Source organism: Protomyctophum parallelum (assembly GCF_964188405.1).
Source record: "Protomyctophum parallelum genome assembly, chromosome: 22".
NCBI classification, from domain to species: Eukaryota; Metazoa; Chordata; class Actinopteri; order Myctophiformes; family Myctophidae; genus Protomyctophum; species Protomyctophum parallelum.
In genome coordinates, this window is record NC_139714.1 from 14,116,494 (window position 1) to 14,137,934 (window position 21,441).

At 45.8% G+C, this 21,441-nt stretch overlaps 1 protein-coding gene across 1 annotated transcript in view; it reads left to right on the forward strand.

The window, feature by feature from the left end:
- The window catches only part of col7a1l (collagen type VII alpha 1-like), a 76,759-nt gene that overhangs the window by 12,360 nt on the left and 42,958 nt on the right, over positions 1-21,441 (forward strand). Inside the window, exons 3-14 of the mRNA XM_083758072.1 lie at positions 4,400-4,580; positions 4,885-5,044; positions 8,422-8,509; positions 11,077-11,250; positions 11,571-11,731; positions 12,553-12,682; positions 13,003-13,119; positions 13,772-13,927; positions 15,519-15,635; positions 17,190-17,336; positions 17,625-17,744; positions 19,393-19,551. Coding sequence (XP_083614198.1) covers positions 4,400-4,580; positions 4,885-5,044; positions 8,422-8,509; positions 11,077-11,250; positions 11,571-11,731; positions 12,553-12,682; positions 13,003-13,119; positions 13,772-13,927; positions 15,519-15,635; positions 17,190-17,336; positions 17,625-17,744; positions 19,393-19,551 — 1,710 coding nt within the window. The remainder of the gene's footprint in view (positions 1-4,399; positions 4,581-4,884; positions 5,045-8,421; positions 8,510-11,076; positions 11,251-11,570; positions 11,732-12,552; positions 12,683-13,002; positions 13,120-13,771; positions 13,928-15,518; positions 15,636-17,189; positions 17,337-17,624; positions 17,745-19,392; positions 19,552-21,441) is intronic.

A 21,441-nucleotide genomic window follows, 5' to 3' on the forward strand; every position in this document is an offset into this window, starting at 1 on the left:
TCAAACCAAGAGTTTCGGCATAGTAAATGGCTGAAGATGTCTGCGGTAATTGAGTTAAGGTTATAGGTTCAGGCATAGTTTTACTACGGTTAAGGTTAGAATTAAGGTTAGCGTTAGGCATAGTTTTATACTATGGTTAAGGTTAGAATTAAGGTTAGCGTTAGGCATATAATAGTTGTAAAAACTCTAGGAAGGAAGAACTGTCAATCACAGAGCGTCTACCTAGAATTGTGGTGGGATCTATAAGCATGACTGACTTTCTCTGTCTTACAAGTTTTTGCATGGATTGTTTTTTTTCCTCTATCTCAGACATCGATACCATTATTCTGAATTAAACCCACATGTCAAACGGTGTACTGCTAAATAGCCTCACCTGGTCCTTCTCAGCAAGGCAGACAGCCTGGGTCTAGGGATTTGAACCATCTGCTGCCCTCTTGTACACTGTCTGTCTGTCTATCTGTCTGTCTGGCTGTCTGTCTGCCTGCCTGCCTGTCTGTCTGCCACAATGTAAAGTTTGGTATTCAAAATGCACTTTATTTTACGTTTTTGTGTGTTTATTTTTTAGTAAATTAACGTCCTACTTGATCATAGTACAGCATTAGCACTTAGTTACTTTCCACCACAGTCTGTTAGTCAGACAGACAGACAGACGTGACCTCTAAGGTACTGAGCCTCAGGATGTTGCTGGTTGTTACCAGGAGGCCAATCACCCAATCACACATGAGTTGCGTCGTGATTGGCAGAGAGAGTGTTGGATGAGGTTATCGGTGCAGAGTTATGAAAGGACAGCGGTAGCTGGAGGCATTGTAGCCGCTCGCCATAGTGGTGGTGGCTTTCGTTGATATTCATATCATATTTCCATGGCTCTGCTGCTCGGGGCCATGATAATTTCAAACTACGGTGTACGTGTGTGAGTTGGCGAAACTTCATTCAGCTTTGTGCTAAATTTGCAAATGCTTGCAAAAAAGTTGAGGTCTTCTTTCTGAGCTTTGAAGACTAATCGGGCTTTTATAACGATGTAATTTGTAATGTCCTCTCTCACTTGTATATTTTAGAAAAGAAGTCAGTTTTTTTCATCTGACTTTAAAATGCTTGCAGTACACTGATGTTCATATTTTACTATTTACCAGTAAGACGCCCTGAGTGCGAGAAGCCACCTCGCCCTAAAGGGCGAAGTTGCGCTGAAACAACAGAGCTTCTTAATATGGTACAATTAAGAAGCAGAGGTTAAACTATTAATCCTGAAAAGGTACACGGCCTGCTGTCCAGTCTCCTCTGATGTGAAGAGTGGAGATCTAAGGGTTTGATGAGGTCAGATCAACATGGAATGAATTATGTACTGGCCATATATGGAGCGTGACCGACGGTCACAAGGCGTGACGCACGCAGGTTTTCATAGTAATTGCTGTCATATAGGCTCTTATGTTAAAGTTAACACTCTATTCTATCGCAATGATTAAGGAAATATAGAGCTTTACTGTGTGCAGCAAGACAAGACTGCATGTGGATAACCTTGAAGGAGACCTTCTCTAATCCCCCAGCATGTGTTCTGTCTCCATATCCTCCTCTCCAGCATGGTGCTCACAATCACATACCAGCCTAGATAAACTCTGGACCAACTGATCATATTGTATCTGTCGGGCAGAAACCGTCTCATCTCCATATTTTAACTTTTTTGTAAATTAACGCCTTACTTGATCATACTACAGCATCACACAAAAGCATCAAAAGTAGATCAGCAAAGTGCCATTTAGAGCTTCCTGATCTGCTACTTTTACTATGTTTGAATTTGAATCATGTATTTCTTTTTTTCAGTTTCCACCCGACAGAGATGCTATTTTCACTGCTGTCTATGGGTGTGTCTTCCCTGCTCGTGTCTCTCTTATGCTGCTGGTCAGCTGTACATTGTCACAGAGTCACTGTCGTTGACCGAGTTAAGGGCTTAGAGGAACATTTTATATTTTTTCCAATCTTCATATATAATTTGTCCTTGCGTAACAACTAACAGAGGCATCATAATCGGTAGACATGCTTGATCATTTTCTTTTCACCAATAACATAGACATGGGGCACTACAGCAGTCTTCCTTCATACTCTCACCTATGGTCATGTGGATCATGACCGAAAGAATAAGGTTGCGAAGACAAGTGGCTGAAATAAAAATTATTAAGACAGGTGGCTGGCATGAGTGGCATCTCCCTTAGAGATAGGGTGAGAAGTTCAGGACTTCACGCGAGAGAGACTCGGAGTAGAGTCGCTGCTTCTTCGCCTGGAAAGGAGCCAGCTTAGGTGGTTCGGGCATCTGGTTAGAGGTCCTCGATGCACATCCCACTGGCAGATCCCGAGGCCTTGGAACGCCTCGAGATGGAGGAAGTTACTAACGTTGCTCCGGAGAGGTCTAGATCTCTCTGGTGGAGCTGTTGCCCCTGCGACCCGACTACGGATAAGCGGTTGAAGATGGATGGATGAATAGATGGACATTGTCATGCCTTCACGTCAGTTGTCATTCATGCTTGTTGATCGGCTTTTTTGGGCGATTTGCTGCAGTGTTGGGTCAGACTTGCTCCTGTTGCGTTCGTTTAGCCTAGTGTCAATTGGATGTTTTGGTACTTGGGTCAGAGTATCAGGCCCGGTTCCGATACCGAGTAGGAGTACTTGAGTATCGGCCCGAGTGGAACAACTCTATAACACTTCAAATGGCCATAACTCAGTGACCATTGCTCTGACCAGCGCAATATTGGGCTGGATTTTAAGTCATTCTAGTAAAAGTGATCATGTGGCCTGTATAGTCGGCGTGGCTTCATTTGGGTCTTGTTTACCTGCCGGTTGCTTATATTTCTCTCAAAGACTCAGGCAACACTGGACACAGGACGCCAGGGTCGCTATGACACCATGGGGAACCACGGTGGACATATGTCACCCCCTGCTGCATTCTGGGAACGCGGCCAATAAGACGAGGAGGGGGGGGGGGGGGGGGATAATGGAGGAGAGAAAGTATAAAGGAATGCGATAGGAGGAGAGACGGGAGATAGGAGCTGAGTTATCGTCTTAACGGAACAATCAGCGCTGTCTGTCCTATCTTTTATTCACTGATCTAATCAATGGCAGCGTCAACGCGGCGAGGTTATTGATTACAGAGAGACACCTCACCTCGGCACGGGGTGTTGATGATGTGAACTGGTTTGTGCAGACCTTGCAGTTTGTGTGCGCGTGCGTGTGTGTGTGTGTGTGTGCGCATGTGTGTATGTGTGTGTGTGTGCGCGTGTGCGTGCGAGAGAGAGTGCATGTGCGCGTGCATCCACAAGATTGTCTGTAGTATGTGAATTATGAATGAAGGAATGTGTTGGACAGAGAGACAGACACAGACAAACAGAGGGTCTGACATACACACACACATACACACACACACACACACACACACACACACACAGCGAAAGTGTGTTGCTGCTAGTCTGAGTGCTTATAATTGTGTGCGTGTACGTGCATGTGCGTGTGTGTGCTTGCGCACCTGCCAGTGTGTTTCCGACTCCACATTTAATAATATGTAATATTCATGAGCGAGCATCAGATTGCATCCTTCCTGTGGTTTTTGAGAGAGATAGAGAGAGGTGGAGAGAGACACAGAGAGCGAGCAGTGCTTTTGGGTGTGTTTATCTTATTATTCTAAGCATTCCTCATTGCTGTAGTAAAGTTTTATTGCCGGAGTGCCCAGAATGTTGATCTGTCTCCTCGCCTCACTTGTGTCTCATTAAACATTCATAGAAGGGAGCCTGATGCTGCAGTGGAACAATACTGCCATCTCGTGGCCAGTGCAGGAAACAGGGCTTTTTTTCTCTATAGCTGTGGGCGAGTGAGGCCCCCCCTGCTGGAACCCCCCCCCCCCCCCCCTTGCGGTGAGCCAGTGGTCATGGGCTTTAGGCCAAGTATTCTGTTTGTTTTGGGAGGTCTGAAGCTTAGTTTTTAGAGACATTGAGGTGTTGGAGATCAAAGATAGCATTGAATGAGAACTCCAGCTAGAGTATGTTGTGCACTAAATGGACCAAGGGTCCATCGAGTTCCATTTGTACACTCAAAGAACAAGAATTTTAGGCAGGATTTACTCTACTCTTATAGTTACAGACCTGTAAGGTTCCATTTAGCCCACCCTGGACACCAGCCCACCACATAAGAAACAATGACTTGGGGCCTAAACCAGTGGTTCCAAACGGTGCGTCCCTTTTTCACACTAAATTAGCCAAATTGTTAAATATCACCGGCACAAGAGGCAAACATCTGTGGAACCGAGTCAAACTAAATGTATGCCTGCTGTTTGTCAGAGTGGGGGGTCAGAGTGGGGGGTCTCCCAGGTCAAATATGTGTGTATGTGTGTATCTGTGTATGTTGTATGTTGTGTTTGCAGCATGCAGGACGGTGGTGCAGGCTGATGTGGTGTTCCTGGTGGACGAGTCGTGGAGCGTGGAGCAGAGCGGCTTCTCCAGCGTCAAGGACTTTGTCTCGGCCGTGGTCTCCTCCTTCCGGGACAACGTGGTGGGAGAGCACGGCGTCCGCTTCGGCGTCACCGTCTACGGAGACATCCCCAGGTGAGGTGACCCCCCTTCCCCGATGGTGGCTGCAGGCTGCGTGTCTACTCGTCTGTCACGATCATTACGTAATTGCCTGATCTTTAACCCATTAAAACTGGGAAAGCATGTGTGATTATTTTATGTTAGAGTTGGCTATTAAAACATTTGCCGATACAAGACATCATTTGTGTTTGAATCTTGAAAGCGCGAGAGCTACTGAACAACTCTTGAACAAAAAAATTGCAGATCTACAGTTGGTTAGAAAATGTGACTCGTCCTGACTTGTGACCTTGTACGTCCGTGGACCGTGTTGTGTTTACAGGATGCGGATCGCTCTGACAGACTACAGCTCATTGGACGAGGTGCTCGCCGCCATCAGGGACCTCCCCTATGAGGGCGGAGCCAGCAGGATAGGCGACGCCCTGCAGTTCCTGGTTGATTACGTTTTCAGTCCTGCCATCACCAGAGACCACACACCTAAGGTGCACACACACACATTTAACATCTGACGTGGCAGTTTTACACACTCTAAACGCGTGAGGAATCAAGAGGCTTGAAGGTCTGGCTTGAAGGTTTATTTAACGTGCACACACAACGTACACGGATGCTGCAGCACGGCACGCAGGCGGGTCTCCCAGGCAGGCATGACAATACAAGCACACAGATACAGTTTATATACAGTTAGTCCCACCCACAAGGTGGACCCAGGGGCAGGACGCAGAAGTGAATACAAGCTTGTACCGATGAATGAATTGAATGAATTGCTTGCAGACACAGGAAGAGAGGGGGATGGGGGGAACAGGTGAGGATAGGTCCCAGGACAACAGAGCCAAGTGTTAGGTTCCGTTGTTCTCACAGCATGGCTCAGAGCTTCAAAGCTAAGGTCGTCTAGACTATTCAATGTATTCAAATGAGCTTTGATGATGGAAATTCCTCGTCAAATCTCAACTCAACGAGTATTTCAGGATACAGGAAGCATACGTCTCCTCCAAATTAGAGCACCAATGATCACAGCCACTGAACAGAATTTAGCCAATGCCTTACCAGCTGTTGGCTTATTGGGCAGTCCTGCAATCTGCAGAGCTAATTTATGGACATTCCTGAGGCTTCCAAATATAAACACAAGCTGTTTACATTGGTAACCATGCTGTATAATAGCATCCTTAAGAAGTTGGCACTTAAGCACCGTGGTAAGGAATGCCTCTTCCAGACTGTGCTTAAGTACATGCCACTTTCAAAATGGTCACTTATACTAGTCTATACTGTCCTCATCAACATCATTATTGCTCATGAACATGGCAGTTGAAACAGAAGAGTGCTTATACATTTTGGTAGATGATGAAACATACCAATATATGAACTCATATCCTTAACTAATAGATTGTGCCTAGCACACACACACACGCATGCGTACACACACACTGACACACACACACACACACAAACTGCAAGGTCTGCACAAACCCGTCCACATCATCAACACCCCGCGCCTAGGTGAGGTGTCTCTCCGTAATCAATAACCTCGGCCGCGGTGACGCCGCCATTGATTAGATCGCAGACGTGACGTACGCTTTGTAGCTAACCTCTTTTCGGAGAGTGACGCATGCTTCCATAGAAGACATGCTGGCTTCTATGAAATCAAAAGGACTGAAATTGGTGACTGGAAATTAACCTCCATGTCTGCATGACAATGCCAGGTTTCTGCCCGACAGCGATAATATATTATTTAAGGTTGTATACTCCCAGGTGTGAATGTACTGTGTGTGTGTGTGTGTGTGTGTGTGTGTGTGTGTGTGTGTGTGTGTGTGTGTGTGTGTGTGTGTGTATGCGTGTGTGCGTGTGTGCGCGTGCGAGACCTGTGTAGGCAGTGGAACGAAGATTATCAAGGATACATATTGAATTGCGCATCCATTAAGAGTCCCAGCGACAGCGCTGTGAATGTTGAGTGAATATTGATGCTTCCGCTGCGTCCCACTCCATTGATCGCAGGGTGAACTCCCATCGAACCGATAACGTCCCATAATGTGCATAATCCCCCGCATTAACTATGTGTGAAACGATCCATGAGACAAAACATGTCAAAAGCCCACTGGGTTGGTTTTTGACGTATTCACGGAAAAATATTTAGTGTTAATATTTCTCTGCTCTACATGAGATAATTATGTATATCGTTGCTTCACATTTTAAGCTTGTAGATCTGCTACTTTTGATGCTTTTGTGTGATGCTGTAGTATTAGCAAGTATAGGGTGTTAATTTACCAAAGAAATACAAAAAGTTAGAATGTTAAGATGATGCTGGGGCGCCCCACTTTTGAGAACCACCGATTTGGGGCATTTTCTAAGGCAAAAAGAAGAAAAGAAAGACATGGCATCTCTGGTTTACTTCCCGTATCTGCGAGGAGTATAGGCGGACGCCTTTTCAGGAGACCAGAAGCAGGTTGGAGTCTATTCATGCCAATGGAAGAGTGAACGTGAACACAGTTTCTGAATCATTCTTTTACCCCATGGTCACCAAACTAAATATTGGACCCGATCATCACAAGCCACACAATATTCCAATTCATGGAATATAGGACTTTCATCCTAAAATGGCTATAAGCCTAAGTGGGCTCCACCCTCTGAAGGCAGATCTCACAAATGTCCAATGTTTACTGAGGCTAGATCCTGCGAGAATGTGTTGCTGGGACATGGAAAGGTAGCTAATAAAGTCGCTCTTAAAAAAGACCATTTGTATGATTTACCGGGGTTTTTTGCCTCTAGTCAGTGGCTCCATTAGGGATCGTGTATCTTCCAAAACAATGGTTTTCAACCCTTTTCATATCAAGGTCCATTAATTATTCAGCATTTGAGCCACGGACCACCATTTGATGACATTTAGTCTCTCAGACCCAAAACAAAGAATATTTTGTTGTATAAGATTTTGTCCACAATTCCATGCTGTATTGATGTTGGTACCATTAGGAGAGATAACAGACAAACATTGATCAAAATAACAATTCTTCTTCTATATTATCTAATTGTGTAAAATGGTAAATGGTAAATGGTGCATTTATATAGCGCCTTTATCCAAGGCGCTTTACAGAGATTGTGCATTACATTCACCCATTCACACACACATTCATACACCGATGGCAGCGGAAACCATGCAAGGCACCAACTAGCACATCGGGAGCAATTAGGGGTTCAGTGTCTTGCTCAAGGACACTTCGAAAGTAACTCTGGGGGAGCCCGGGTTCGAACTGGCAACCTCACGGTTGCCATCCAGGCACTCTACCCCTGAGCCACCGCCGCCCCTAGACATGTGTAACAATAATTTAACTCTTGAGAACGAAAAATGTAACCAAATGGACCCATACCCATTTGGTTTCATTTTACACTCTCAAGAGTTAAAGATTTATAGGCGTCCATTTGGTCACCAACTCTGACATGATATGATGATATAGTACTTCATTGTCAGTTCACACTGAAATGTGTCTTGCGACCCACCAGCCAAGTATGCAGAACACATATACCGGTACACACAAAGAACAAGACAATATTACATACATAAAGACATGAAGACAAGAGCAATGTCCACCGCCTAGATTACCCCAGGGCTACTACAACTCCTGATTAAGCCTCAATGTCGACTGGTGGACAAAGGACCTCTTTAGTCTGACCGTATTGTATGCTGGTATTAAACTATATCTCCTTCCTGAGATATGGTGTACCACCAGCATACACCATATCCATATGTACCATCAGGACCACCTGGAATCCCTTCAAGGACCACTGATGGTCCTCGGACCACTGGTTGAAAACCTCTGTTCCAAAACGAACCATCTTTAGCGTTATTAACACTCGTCCTTCCCCCCGGCAGATCGCTGTATTGATCACCCCGGGCCGCTCAGACGATCAGGTGGACGCCAGGGCTGTGGCAGACGCCGGCATCACTCTGTTCGCTGTGGGTGAGTCTGAACAAACAGCATCACTCTGTTCGCCGTGGGTGAGTCTGAACAAACAGCATCACTCTGTTCGCCGTGGGTGAGTCTGAACAAACAGCATCACTCTGTTCGCCGTGGGTGAGTCTGAACAAACAGCATCACTCTGTTCACCGTGGGTGAGTTCATGGGGTCATCCAAATTCTATTTTTGCCAAATATAACAACAATAATATTAACAGGCAGAAACACATAAAGAGATGGTAGTGAATGACCATAACGGGTCTGTTACTCTGAGAGTCCATTTGGCTTTATTTGTGCACTCTCAGAGTTATGGGGGTGCTTGGAAATAAATCATTTGAGAACCACTAGTACTACTACTATGGGTTTTATCTCCCATTGGCTTAGAGGCGCTAGAGGCAGCCAATCATGGAAAAGTGTCGACTAGGTCCTCACTAGTCTCAACATCGACAGTACAGCCAGATTGCACCTGGCTAATAAAAATCTGTGTCATACATATTCTGAAGAACACCTGGAGACTTGATATTCAGTAATTGGGTATTATGATAAACATTGTAATTGTGTGTAAAACAAAGTCTAAAATTTGCCACAGAGACATTTGTCCGTGTGGAGTACGGACATTGATGACCCCTGGGGTGAGTCTGAATGAACGGCAGTGTTACTGGAAAAACTTTTCACTTCAGTCAAAGTGTCAATGCTGAAATGTAGAAACACTCAACATTTACTTGAGTAAAAGGGTATTGGGTATACTTACTGTAACTATAAAGCTTTCAAATAAATAATCATATTGGAACAATATTTGTCTTTGAGATGTAGTGGAGTAGAAGTAAAAGTACTATAGAAATTGGATACACTCCAGTAAAGTAAAGTCCCTCAAAATTGTACTTATGTACAGTATAGCATAATTGAGTAAATGTACTTTGTTACTTTCCTCCACCGGTCTGAATGGATGGAACTCAACTCATTTAACATTCATTCCAACAAGACTTTTTTGCTTGCAATTTTTTTTATATCCAAGCTGCTGAATGTCTTATCTGCAAGTTTTGGCAACGTCTGGAAATTCATGAGATATTCATTGGATTTATGCATATGAGAGAGAGAGACACTGTGTGTGTGTGTGTGTGTGTGTGTGTGTGTGTGTGTGTGTGTGTGTGTGTGTGTGTGTGTGTGTGTGTGTGTGTGTGTGTGTGTGTGTGTGTGTGTGTGTGTGTGTGTGTGTGTGTGTGTGTGTGTGTGTGTGTGTGTGTGTGTGTGTGTGTGTGTGTGTGTGTGTGTGTTGTGTGCGTGTGCGTGTGCGTGCGTGCGCGCTCGCACGCACGCACGAGAGAGGAGAATGAGTGCGTTAGTGTGCTATATATCAACATGAACTTCCAGATTGCGTTCACATTTTTTGTATATTTCCGTTATAGAGTGTACACTCTGTACTGTATATCTTACCTAGCTGCTCAGGAATGTAGCTACAGTATTTAATGAGTTTGCACGCACGCACGCACACGCACATCAGATGCTCATCACCATTTTGGGTGGCAATTTTATGAATGACTTTTGGGATTTTCACCATAAGCTTCAAGCCCAGAAATAGCACACACTGTGAGCTTGTAGATCGGCCTATTTTTCGGTGTGTGACATCGCCACACAACTAAGTATAAATTAGGGAAAAGGCTATAGTCTGACAGTGACCGCTGATGTAAACACTTTTGTACTTTTACTCAAGTACATTTTATATCTACCGGTAGTACTGTATATCTACATTACAGCATTGATACTTTTACTTAACTACGTAAAACATTATTTCTATCAGGGCAACTCATGAATGGATACAAATATATTTTTATTGTCTGTTGTCGGAGAGAGTATGTTTTGCACGTCCGTCCGTCCGTCCGTCCGTCCGTTTGTCCGTCCACCCGTCCGTCCGTGTGTGTGTGTGTGTGTGTGTGTGTGTGTGTGTGTGTGTGTGTGTTTGTGTGTGTCCGTCCGTCTGTGTACAGCTAATCTCCGGCACCATTAACCCGGTCAATGCCAAATTTTGCACACACACTCCCTGGATGCCAACAATGAACCTCTGCCCCAAATTTTGCCAGGAGGCCGACTTTTGAAAAACTCATTTTTTTATATTACTCCTCCAGATTCTGTCCAAAAATCATGAACACAGCGTGCAATTTACATGAAATCTTTCATGCACTTTCCTACTAGGCTGAGGAATATATCCAACCCTTTTCACATTGGCCTGTTATAGCGCCACCAACAGGTGGATCTTTGCAAAACACATTTTTGGAACAAAATGCCTCACTTCATCCAATTGCCATCAAAGGCATAAGAACACCCTTTTCACATTGGCCTATTATAGTGCCGTGCACCAGTAGGCCACAACCTGACCTGCCCTGAGGGGCACTTTTTCTAGTTAAATATAAAATGAACAATATATTTATTATGGTTTGGCGACGAATTGTATCTGCTTTGTATGTACTGTACTCTGATAAAGCGCACTGAGTTTCCTGACAGAACTTGCTCTGCTCCTCTCTGTCTCATGAGTGCTTTTCCCCCACCACTGCATGCATGTTCCGCTGTGCTCAGGTGTCCGGGGGGCTGATGAATCTGAGCTGAGGACCATGGTGACGGAGCCCTACGAGGAGCACCTGATGCTGGGCGCAGACTTCTCCCTGCTGGGGTCTCTGGTGCCCAAGCTGTCCAGGAGGCTGTGTGTGACCGCCTCAGAGCCCCCGCGGCCCGTCAGGACCCAGGAACCAGGTCAGTGTCCATTCTGTCCACTAAGAACGATGGCGGGAAAATGTACGTCGGCTACTACGAAAGTGAAATTAAAACTAAAGCTACGATGACTAAAGACTCCAGCATAATAAAAGACAAGTTATTTACGCTCGGGTGTTGCGCTCTGAAAATAGCAGATATACAAGCTTGTGGGCTTGCTGTTACGCGTTGTGGGCTTGTAGATCGGCTATTTTCAGGAACGAACCTAGTCTAGTAAAATCATATATTTAGTCGACTAAAAACAGGCTATAAACTAACCAAGATTTGCTGTCAAAATCTCCACCCCCCCCCCCTCCCAGTAGAGGTGCGTGTGGTAGGACCCAGAGACCTACAGGTCAGTGAGTTGGGACACAGCTCCCTCAGACTGACCTGGAGTCCGGCCACCGGCGACATCACCGGATACCGCCTGCTGGTCACCCCTCTCAGCCCCAAGGGACTGCCGCTGCCCACACAGCAGAGACAGGTGAGGGGCCGTGCGTGTGTGTGTGTGTGTGTGTGCGTGTGTGTGTGGAAAAAAAACACATAATGTCTTTGTGATGACACAAAGAATGACAAAATTTAAGCTTTAACATTATTTTGTCACCTACCTGAAAAGTGTATTTTCTGTTTATTAAAGAGCTGGAGAGAGAGGGAGACCCCTGGTATTGAACAAACTATACCAATGATTATCATCAGAATATAGCGATTTAATCTTTTAACAAAAAACCTTTAGAGTTTTAAGCAACAAATATCACTTACTCTACCTTTAACTCGACATTCGGAACCTGTGTGCACTGTATTAGTCTGTATTGTTCAAACAGATCAATGTAAATTACATGAACTACTCCATAGCTGTCCGGCTCCCAAAGTATGCGCAGAGTTTGGTGTGTGTGTGGACACGTGCCATAAACGAAATCCTTTATATATTTGCAGCGTTCTCTCTGTCTAACAGTAGCCATGCACAGTGTATTTGTCTGGCAGTGGCCTAGGCTGTGCGCAATTTGATTAATTAATTCCATAGCTTGGGGGGCTGCAACCCCCGGGTGCAACCAAGGCTGTAACCATGTCACCGATGGAATCTCCGGTGTTTGCATGAAGACGCTAATAAGCAGCGTGCAATTTGGAAAAGTGAAGAACGGGATGCAGTTGGGTGCATATGCTAGGCCACTGAGGAGACAAAACAGATTTGGTGGTTTGTAGAATTATAGGATTGTGCGTGTGTGTGTGTGTGTGTGTGTGTGTGTGTGTGTGTGTGTGTGTGTGTGTGTGCGCGCGCGTGCATGTGCGTGTGCATCCGCATGTCAGATTGACCTGAAGGGGGACGTCTCCACTAACCTGGTCACAGACCTGGGTCCTAAAACCCACTATACTCTCACGCTCTACGCCATCTACCCTGATCTGGTAGGAGACTCTGCTGCTGTCAACGTCCACACGCGTGAGTCACACACACACACACACACACACACACACACACGCACACATGCACACACACACCTTTGTACTTTTTGCAAACTGTTAATAAACTATTCAATCACATAATTAATTATATTTATATGCCCATTACCAGTCCTTTGTGGACCAAATGGACCCGATTTTGGTGACAAAGTATGACTCAGGCGTATTAGAGTCAGCCATTGTGTCAAGCCCGCTGGACATTTCTCCTGGAACTTGTCCTGCAGGAATGGCAGGAATGTCTCCCGCCACCTCGGGTATATTTGACATTCCACTGATGTCGAACGTCTCTGCGTCCTTTAGTTCCTGTTCCTGTGGTCTCCAACTTCCGGGTCATCGACGAGGGTCTGTTCTCTCTGCGGATGGCCTGGACCGCTCCTCTGGGGAAGATCAACGCTTTCAACATCTTCATTCCTAGATGTATGTTTGTACCCCTTTAAACCTAGGGCTCGTTTTTCAGACCAAGGACTGTGTACCTCTTAGCAGAGAGAGAGAGAGAGAGATGAAGCAGGGACACCCCCCCCCCCCCCTGCCCCACTACATACTGTACATACAGTTATGTTGCAGATTCAACTTTTTCATATATTTTATAGCTTCATAGACCTGTTTGACAACTCTGTCATAAGTTTTGTGTAAATTAATGTTTTTTTTGTTTTGTTTTGTCGACTTTGTTGTCGACTGTCGACTATGTTGGATTCATATTATTGTATATTTTCAGACATACTGTATAACCTACTGTATAACATACTTGACCTTTCACTCTTTTTCCTCCTCTACACCATAACTCTTTGCCAGATATAGCTGATCCGTGCTTGTAGATCTGCTATTCTTTTGGCTAATGTTCCCCTCAGAATAAGTACATTAGGGTTCAAGTAGTTAATGCAAAAACACAAATTAAAAACAAATGAAAACCATACATGATGTGGTCTCTAGAGAGGGCTGTGTCACACAGTGTGATCCAAATGCCAGCGAGAAGAATGTGCCGAGGCTACACACGGTGTGTTGTTGAAATGTTACAGTAGCGTTTGTTTATTCATGACAGTCATGACTCATGTTTTTTGGCATTTCTCAGCCAACAGGCCTGGATTCGCGTACGAACAGCTGCTTCCCGGCGACGTGTCCTCCCACGTGATCGACAGTCTGGAAGAAGACAGAAAATACACTGTCACCATCTACGCCGTCTACCCCCAGGGGCCGAGCGATCCCGTTTCTGTCGTGGGCAAAACATGTGAGTTCTGTTGTCATTGTTCAAGCACTTGTTGTTGCACTTCATCTTCATCATCTGGGGACCCCTTAAAATAATTTTGGGACACAACCCCCAATTTGAAACACTGCATCATGTCTGTCTGCTGAGAGGTCAAATTAAATAAATGTATTTTACGTGGATCAATATAAAAATAGCACTTATGGCCCGATCAGCTATAGGGTAGTGGTCTAGGCATGTGTCCCACGGGTTTGATTCACGATCCTGGCGACCTTTGCTGCGTGTCACTCCCCATCTCTCTCTTCCCATTTCCTGTCAGACAACTGAATACTATCTAAAAAAATCACACCTGTGTGACATCGTGCATCATCATCATACATCATCTCATTCCGGCCATTTGCATCCTCACCTTCGTCTTCAATGTTTGTGTTTACACAAACACTCAAAATTGTCCATGCATTGTCAATGGCATTTAATGTTTGTGTCAGGACAAAGTTTGTGTTTGCACACACACTAAAAGCTGGACATAGGAAGGGCTATCGCTCTTAATAAAAAGAAAAGAAAAATCTTTAAAAAAGAAAATAAAAAAATAGTCTACTACTTAACACTAGCATGTCTGAGAGGTCATTTTGACAGTTTTTTTTAGATTTTGAAGTATATTATCTTTGCCCATGAAGCTTTCAGAATGTTCTAATGATATATTTTGGTTAAAACAATTATAGAGTGTTTGTTCATTAGCAGGGCTCTGTACCCATTTATCAACTTCATTGTTCCAGTTCCAATTTTGTCTTCTCATTTCTGATAACTTGCTCTAACATAGCCTACTCAAACATATGAAATGTGTTGGTCATTTATCTAAAACGAAGCCTTAGGATATCTTTCTCATTATTTAGCTATATTTAGATATTGAGGCTGCAGTGTTATGCCACACGTTGTCCACAAGGTGTCAGTGTAGTCTCTGTAAATGAACTGACTGTGGTACTCTTTCAGAGATGCATCAGTGTCTCCACCAGGCCAAAGGCCTTCCAAAGCTTGCAGGATTGGTCAGTTTTGAACAAAATGCCACAAATCACGAACACAGCGTGACATTTCCGTGAAATTATGCATGCACATTCCTAATAGGCAGAGGACGAAATTCCACTTAATTTTTTTCAAATCAGCCTCATAACAGGCCAATTCCTGTCTTTACCTATAGCTGCACCGATCTGTGTACAACTTTGTATGCGCACTCCCTAGAGGCCAAGGAAAAACCTTTGTCTTATCGTAAAGTAATTGATCAGACACGCAGTCAGTGTTACTGTAGCTAACTAAGAGTACATTTATTGTACTTTAGTATCTGTACTTTATTTCTGAGATTTGTTTCAGATCGAGTATTACTCACGGTATATTTCAAAGACAATTGCTGGCCCACAAAACACCCCAAAGAGTGGAGACCCAAACTTACAGAACTACATTATGAACGACCACTCAACGCCCTACTGCATTTCAACAACGACCACAGCCAGTGTCCTCAAACTGCATTGACAGCCACTGTTCAAAGACCTGATGAATGCTGTGTGTTATGTTGTGTGTGTGTGTGTGTGTGTGTGCGTGCGTGCATATGCGTGCTCCACAGTGAAGCTGATACCTGTGAAGCAGCTCCTGGTCCAGAATGCCACCACAGACACCCTCCAGGCCCGCTGGGCACCAGTGAAAGGTGCCACGGGGTACCGGCTCACCTGGGCCGCCCCAGGTAACACTCTACAGGGGTTTTAACCACGTAAACACAGTCCGTAGTACCACCAGTGGTGGAAAAAGTACTCACATGTTGTACTTAGAAATATAAATACTTATAAAAGTACAGAATTCAAGCATCAAAATGTACTTAACCCATTTAGGCCTGACGTCGAAATAAAAAAAAAGTCTTCTGAAAGAATATATATTCAAAGATTTGTGTCGCATTTTCACGATTTTTCAAAAATAGCAGACCTACAAGCAGGGGCGGCCTTAAGGATCGGGAGGCCCCGTTCCTGACGTCATCATTTTAATAATTAATAATTATTGTTTGTTTGTTTTTTGTCAGTGTGTATTATCGGACTTCAAAGCATGAACAGCATACACAGCCAAATAGAAAAATACACAAAATCAGCTTGATTAAACCATTTTTTACTTTAAGGTAACTGGAAGGCAGCATAGGCTATACAATGATGCAATCGCAACTCTCTGCTAGTGCAGTGAGTGCACACACTGTGAAGTGGGAACAATTACAACCAAACAACACAGGTCAACGTGACATGACATGTCGAGTACCTGCAGTGATTATTACAGTAGCTGCTGCCAACTAGGTACAATAAGTGGATGTACAGGATGAGGCTGAATAATTGACAAGGCTGATTGGAAGGCTGCGATGCAATGCAATATTACTTCTACTATACTACTACCTTACTACTACTACTACTACTACTATTTTGTTTGGGGGGCCCCTGGATGCTCGAGGCCCGTTTCAATTGAAACGATTGAAACATATACCAGCTCAGTGGCCTTGTGGTTAGAGTGTCCGCCCTGAAACTGGGAGGTCGGGGTTCGATCCCCGGCCGGGTCATACCAAAGACTCTAAAAATGGGACCCAGTGCCTCCCTGCTTGACACTCAGCATTAAGGGTTGGATTGGGGGTGGGAAGTGAGGACACTGGCGTCGACTGTTCGCCGCTTCACCTCCCAATGTATGAATGAATGAACCATTGTAAGCGCTTTGAGTAGGCACGTAGTGCATAGAAAAGCGCCATAAAAATGCAATTCAATTCATTAAGCTACAAGCTCGTAGCGCACCACTCGGTGGCGCTCTATGAGCTTGTAGAACTGCTATTTTTCAATAGATAAATTATAACATCATGCTTAGTTAAAACACCAAAAGGGGTTCCCGTCCAGAATGGGTTAAAGTACTACCATTAAGTAGAAAGTACCAAGCCAGGCTGGCGATAAGGGGTATTAAGTACTGGGTTTACGTGGTTAAAGACGATAAGGGGTATTAAGTACTGGGTTTACGTGGTTAAAGACTGGGTGCAATGGCTTTTTGGGACATTCTATTTTGAAGTTTTACTCTGAAAGGCTGTGTTGTTTCTGATATTGATACATTCTTCCAAATGTTATGTTAAGTACCCCTGGACTTTGAGAACCACCGCTTCTCAAACAACTTGTTCTCGTCAACGACCCAAACATATATTTGGCCGCGGACCCCCATCCTAACAAATAATTGTGCCAGGGACCGTAACACGATAAACGTGCCCTGTCTTGCATCCAATCCACAGATGGCCACATAGAGAACATCAACCTGGGGGACAACCACAACTTCTACATGGTCCAGGGTCTCCAACAGGCGTCTCAATACACCGTCACCATCAACCCCATCTTCGTGGACGTGGAGGGGCCGGTCATCACCGTCACCGCCAGCACATGTGAGGAGGGTTGCGTGCGTGAGTGCGTGAGTGAGTGAGTGCGTGCGTGCGTGCGTGCGTGGGACCTCGGAAGGAATGATGCTGAAGGTGTCTCAGCTTTTTCACTCATTCGACTTTATTTCTCTTGTTATTCTCTCTCTCTCTCCTCTCTTGCTCTCTCCCTGAATCTCTCCTTCCTCTGTATTTAATCCAACGTGCTTACTACTCTCCCCCTCTCTTCTCTCTCTCTCTACCTCCCCCCACTGCCCCACCCTCTCTCTCTCTCTCTTCCCCTCCACCCCCCCTCAGTGGAGAGCAGTTCGGTCCAGAGCCTCAAGGCGTCCTCGGTGAACACAAACAGTGCGGTCATCTCGTGGAACAGCGTGCCAGGAGCCACCGGGTACAGACTGGCATGGGGACCCACTCCAGGTGACGCCACCGCGTCCGGCATGCCATCTGTCTCTGTCTCCCTCTCTCTCACCTACGATCACTCAATCTCTCTCTGTCTCTCTCTCTCTCCCACACACGCACGCACACAGTATTATAGTGGAAAGCACTAAAAAACTATGATGATGTTTTTCCCCTTAGACTACCTTTTTTCCCTGACAAAAACTAAGCTATGGTGATTAAAACAACGACTAAATATACTGACAATGACGCAGTGTGCACATCGAAAACAGCAGAAAACAATGTGTGATATGTCTTTTCCCGAGGCGATTATTTTATAGGTCTATAGGTCTCGTTGAGAAATAGTGTTTGTTCATAAGATGAGCAGCAGGCTCTCGTAGATTCCAATGTTATTTCACCGAACTTCCGGTGCGAGTCTGCCACAAGTGCAACGAATCTGCCGGCTGGAATTGCTGGATAAAGACAATTACGTCTGTGTCTTTTCCTTGTACACTACCAGGAAGTTAATTGTGTTCTTCTGGTGTCCATAGACATGAAAAGGTAGACGTCTCCTTCGGCTCTGGGTCGTGCGTTTCTCGAGAGGACGCAAGCTTTCCCAAGATTCCTTGCAAAGCATAGTGGAAGCCTTTGCGCAAGCTTACCAAGCTTCCACATGCGTCACAGAAGGGGACGTTCGGTAGGCCAATCAGAGGCAATGTGAACGTTTTCTCATGTCAATAAAGCTCAAAATCTAAAATCTAAAAATCTAACTTTATTTACAAAGACCAGAAGGTCAACCAAAGTGCTGTACATGATCACGAGGCAAACATACAATAACACAAGTAGCATAGTAAAACAGAATCCAAGCAACAGAAATAGTACACAGGTTAATTAGGTCAAACATTGAAAGCCAGGGAGAAGAGATGGGTTAGAGACTTAAAGACTTAAAGGCCTCTAAGGAGCAGGCAGAATTGATATGTAGGGGCAGACAGTTCCAGAGTTTGGGGCCGGCCACTGAAAAGGCACGGTCACCTCTGGACCTGTAATTGGAATTGGGCACAGTCAGGAGCCGCTGGTCAGCTGACCTCAGGGCCCTGGATGGGGTGTAAGGGTCCATGAGTACCGATAGATATAGGGGGGGCCAAACCGTAAATAATGCAATCTTAAAATCCATTCTAAAGATGGGCTGGTATTGGCCAGTAGTCACTTGAGTGGCAGATCTACAAGCTCATAGAGCGCCACCGAGTGGCGCGCTACGAGCTTGTAGGTCTGCTATTTTTTTTAAATTGAGCACCACTAATACAGAAACATGTCAGAAAACTGTCAGAATTTAGAAGATTCTTTTTTATTTCGACGTCAGGCCTAAATGGGTTAAGAATTTAGTGTAGCACAGTGGTTCTCAAACGTTTTCATTTCAAGGACCCCCATAACTCTGAGAGTTCCATTTGGAGCCCCCTCAAGGAACCATGAGGCTGGTGGTGTAGCAGAGTGTTTCCAGTGAGCTTTTGACCAGAGCTTTCATTAGCATCACTGGTAACATGTGAAGGAAGCAAGGACAGTGTGGCTGCTGTCTGTGCATAGAGCGTATTTATTCTAGCGGTGTCCTCAGGGAACACCCCTTCTCAGTTGCGTTTCTTTGAGAACCATGGCGTTTATATACAACGGAAACGTTTCCCTGCGTCATTCCCAGAGTTTGTTGGCCGAGACCGTCCCAGACAGCTGGCTCTGAACGGCAGCATCACGTCGTACCAGATGAAGAGCCTGGCCCACGACACAGAGTACGTTCTGTCTCTCTACGTTCTGTTTGGACCGGCGGTCGGACCTGGGATCCCAGCTACCTTCCGCACATGTGAGTATATAGACCCCTTATCAGACAACGTCACCATGAGAACCAGTGTGCGCACACAGGCCGCTCAATGGAAAATGTGGTAAAGTTCGTGCCCATCTGCACAGATTTGTGGGTTTGAACATCCCACTTTGCCTATAGGGCCCATTCGGATCTAACACGGCTCTTGTTGTGTGGGGGGAGTAGGACGAAGGCTCTCCTGGTGGGGGCTCCTCAATAGCAGGTGATTCAGTAGCTATAGGATACGACAGCAGTGACAACACAGCAATATGTGTTGGGAGGAATCAATTAGGGGTAAAATAATAAATAAATAAATAATTGGCTACTAAAAAAAGTAATAAAAGAAAGGAAGGTGATCATTCCATCAAACTTTCAGATGCTGTTTTCCTCCCAGTGTGGAGGAAGAATGCTCGCTGTCACTAGACCGGAGGGAGTACTCTATGATCACGCCACCAGAGCCTGCTCTTGCTCTCGCAGCTGCAGACAAAAAGAAAATAAAAGAAAACAATTATTTTGTACCTAGAATCCTTATTCTGAGGAGATTTTTATCCAAAAGTAGCAGATCTACAAGCTCACAACGACTCACACTGCGAGGCGTTGTAATCGTGTACATTGGCTATTTTTTCTCCAAGGTTTGGTGTAGAGGGGGGAAAAAGAGCAGACCAAGTAGGTCAGGTTTACTAAATATTGAGGGATTAAGTGGTTAAATGTAGAAATGTCTCCCTCCCTCTTCCTCTCCCTGTCTCTCTCTCTCTGTCTCCCTCTCCCTGTCTCTCTCTCCCTGTCTCCCTCTCCCTGTCTCTCTCTCCCTGTCTCCCTGTCTCCCTCTCCCTGTCTCCCTCTCCCTGTCTCTCTCTCCCTGTCTCTCTCTCCCTGTCTCTCTCGCCCTGTCTCTCTCTCCCTGTCTCCCTGTCTCCCTCTCCCTGTCTCTCTCTCCCTGTCTCTCTCTCCCTGTCTCTCTCTCCCTGTCTCCCTGTCTCCCTCTCCCTGTCTCCCTCTCCCTGTCTCCCTCTCCCTGTCTCCTTCTCCCTGTCTCCTTCTCCCTGTCTCCCTCTCCCTGTCTCCCTCTCCCTGTCTCTCTCTCCTTGTCTCTCTCCCTGTCTCCCTCTCCCTGTCTCTCTCTCCCTGTCTCTCTCTCCCTGTCTCCCTCTCCCTGTCTCCCTCTCCCTGTCTCTCTCTCCCTGTCTCTCTCTCCCTGTCTCTCTCTCCCTGTCTCCCTCTCCCTGTCTCCCTCTCCCTGTCTCTCTCTCCCTGTCTCCCTCTCCCTGTCTCTCTCTCTCTCCCTGTCTCCCTCTCCCTGTCTCCCTCTCCCTGTCTCTCTCTCCCTGTCTCCCTCTCCCTGTCTCCCTCTCCCTGTCTCTCTCTCCCTGTCTCCCTGTCTCTCTCTCCCTGTCTCCCTCTCCCTGTCTCCCTCTCCCTGTCTCCCTCTCCCTGTCTCCCTCTCCCTGTCTCCCTCTCCCTGTCTCCCTCTCACTGTCTCCCTCTCACTGTCTCTCTCTCTCTCCCTGTCTCCCTCTCCCTGTCTCCCTCTCCCTGTCTCCCTCTCCCTGTCTCCCTCTCCCTGTCTCCCTCTCCCTGTATCTCTCTCCCTGTCTCCCTCTCCCTGTCTCCCTCTCCCTGTCTCTCTCTCCCTGTCTCCCTGTCTCTCTCTCCCTGTCTCCCTCTCCCTGTCTCCCTCTCCCTGTCTCCCTCTCCCTGTCTCCCTCTCCCTGTCTCCCTCTCCCTGTCTCCCTCTCACTGTCTCTCTCTCTCTCCCTGTCTCCCTCTCCCTGTCTCCCTCTCCCTGTCTCCCTCTCCCTGTCTCCCTCTCCCTGTCTCCCTCTCCCTGTCTCCCTCTCCCTGTCTCCCTCTCCCTGTCTCCCTCTCCCTGTCTCTCTCTCCCTGTCTCCCTCT